Raw genomic sequence first — 2,523 nt, 5'->3', positions numbered from 1 at the left:
TTCCCTGCCCGCCCAGCCCCCTCTTGCCTTCGCTCAGAGTGGAGCAGGCGGCTCCCCCTGTCCCAGCAGCGTCCCAGTCCGAGTCCGCAAGAAGCTCCCAGTCCCCACGGCAGCCGAAGTCTTTTCTGAGAAGCAGTGCAGGTTGCAGGCACGTGTGTAATAGAAACATGTCTCAAGCGTTGGCAGTTTGGAAAGAAAACAAAAGGGAAAGGCTTGTCCCCCTGCCCACCCCCCTGCGGCCGGGCAGGGCTCGGGGCGCTGCTGCTTCATGCCTTTGGTGGTGCTTTTTGTTCTGCCTTGGAGCCGGCCAGGCCGTTCTCGGTGTTGTCGTTCCCTGACGAGCCCCCGGCCCCCTGCAGCCCTGCCCCACGGCAGCACCCCCCGACGGTGCCAGGACCGGCACCCGGACTCACTTCCCATCCTGCGTCTTCTTGATGATGAACAGGACAACCCTCTTGATGAGCATGAAGAGGATGAGGAGGCCGATAAGCCCCCCCACAACACCCACGATGATGAGCGTCACAGTGTTGTCTGCCTCCACCACTGCAGGAGAGAAGGTGCTGAGGGGGCTCGGGGGGGAGCAGGGAGCTCCCAGCTGCACAGCCCCCCCCAAAAAGCAGCGACCCCCTCCACCAGCCCGCAGCACAGAGGGGCACGAGGCCAAACCATGCCCAACACCTCCAAGAAGCCAGGACACCCCATGCACCGCCACAACCCTGAGTCAAGGTGGGGGCAGCCCGGGTTTGCATCCCCACTGCCCCGCGGCCGGCACTTACTCTTCTGGACCACCGTGAGAAAGATGGTGGCGTTGTGCTCCATGTGCTTCTCCTTGGGGTTCTTGACGTGGCAGGTGTATTTCCCAGCATCACTGAACTCCACGTTCTTCAGGACGATGGAGATGTTGTTGTCCTTCCCAGTCGTCGAGCCGACGAACTCGACCCGTGGGTTGCGTCCCACCAGGAAGGGCTCCGAGGCTTTGCTCTTTATCTTGCCATGGTAAATCTGCAGAGGCAGAGAGGCAGGACGTGGGGTCGGCAGGGCTCCCGACAACCCCAGGCAAGGGAAAGGGTCGACTTCTCCTGCTGGTGCCTGGCCCCACCTCTGCACGCACAGATACACATGGTCAAGTGTCCCGGCACACCCCACGAGAGCAGGAATTTTGACCTGACACACGGCCCGCTGGGGAAGCAACCGGTCAGCCTGACTTGCCCTGGTACAGACCACGCAAAAGATGGGAGAACCCCAGGGCAAAGAGAGTCCCTTTGCTCTAGGGCCACCCAGGGCTGGCCAGCCTGCGAGGACAGACCTGCCCTAAACCAGCCCGCCTGCTATGGAGTCGAGGAGCAGAATATGCCCAGCAGGAAGCAAAACTATACCTCCAGTATTTCAGAGCAAGTGCAGGAGGAGAAAACTAACTGTATTTTGCCCAAAGTGCAGCTTTGCACCTGAACAGCCAATTTATGACCAATTTACGAAAAGAAACAAGTCCATGGGCAGCAGAAAATCCAGAACCGCTTTGTGCCAAGAGCAGAGATGTGCCAGGGTATTTGAGTCACCCTCTCTGCACCACCCCATCCCACCAGAGCTGGAGATACTAGGAGGGAGGGCATCCTGCAAGGGAGAGAGGGAACCCTGTGAGAACTGCGGTGCTGATCGGCAGAGGGAAAGTACAAGAGGACCTGCCAGGAAAACAGAGGCGAAGCCCAGAGAGCCACCCACCATCTCTGTCGAGTTGAAATACCATGTGAAGACCAGGTCCTGAAAGCCTATGCAGGTGGTGAAGGTGCAGGGCAGCAGGACATTGGAGTTATTCAGAGCCATCACAGTGTTGGTCTTCCCCACCGACACCTCCAAGGCGAAGGCGATGGCGAAGACGTGCAAACCTGGCAGGGAGAGGGGAGGAGAGAATGAGGACACGGCGCCGGTACCCAGCCCAGCCTGCTGCAGCCCGGTCCCTCCCGGAGCCACCATGCAGCCCAGCCGCTGCCGGGCTCCGCGGCGGACATACACCCTCGGGGCAGGAGGGGCAGGGAGGAGAACGGTGCACGGGAGCAGCAGCCACTTCAGGGATCGTCTCCCAGGGAGCCCATGGGGGGCAGCGGGCTCGGCCATCGCCCCTCTAGGTTCTGCTGCTGGCTCTGCCAGGGACCCATGGCATCCTCCTCCACGAGGCACGAGCCCAGCTCTCCTTCCCTCCCAGAGCCCAGGGACGGGTTTGGTACCCCTCGTCCCCCTTGGCGCAGCAGGCTGCCACAGCAAACGCGCCTGGCCCCAGGCCCAGGACAGCTCGGCAGAGATAGGGGACCTGCTACTGGAGGAAGGGCAGGGGCTGGCTGGCACCCACAGGGACAGTGCGGATTCAAAGGGAACCATAATACCACCACGAATAAAGTACGCAAATGAAAGCCCTGATTTGCATGTTATCCACCAGGCCTGCAGCTAAACCTTAAAGGGGGGAAAAAAAAGCCCAAAGCAAAGCAGAGCTCTCTGTTCTTCAAGTAGCGGGCTGGAGCAGCAATTAGC

The 2,523-nt window shown here is 60.5% G+C and overlaps 1 protein-coding gene across 1 annotated transcript; it reads right to left on the bottom strand.

The window, feature by feature from the left end:
• Nucleotides 1-266: 266 nt before the first annotated feature.
• SCN4B (sodium voltage-gated channel beta subunit 4) lies at nucleotides 267-2,112 on the bottom strand. Its single transcript, XM_009636933.1, is given in 4 exon segments — nucleotides 267-334; nucleotides 379-543; nucleotides 777-1,002; nucleotides 1,720-2,112. Coding segments are annotated over 4 exon segments (852 nt in total).
• Between the last annotated feature and the right edge of the window lie 411 nt (nucleotides 2,113-2,523).

The sequence above is a fragment of the Egretta garzetta genome, unplaced genomic scaffold (genome assembly GCF_000687185.1).
Source record: "Egretta garzetta isolate BGI_Z169 unplaced genomic scaffold, ASM68718v1 scaffold134, whole genome shotgun sequence".
Classification (NCBI taxonomy): Eukaryota; Metazoa; Chordata; class Aves; order Pelecaniformes; family Ardeidae; genus Egretta; species Egretta garzetta.
The sequence above is the reverse complement of the archived record's forward strand: the minus strand, read 5'-3'. Positions and strand labels throughout refer to the sequence as shown.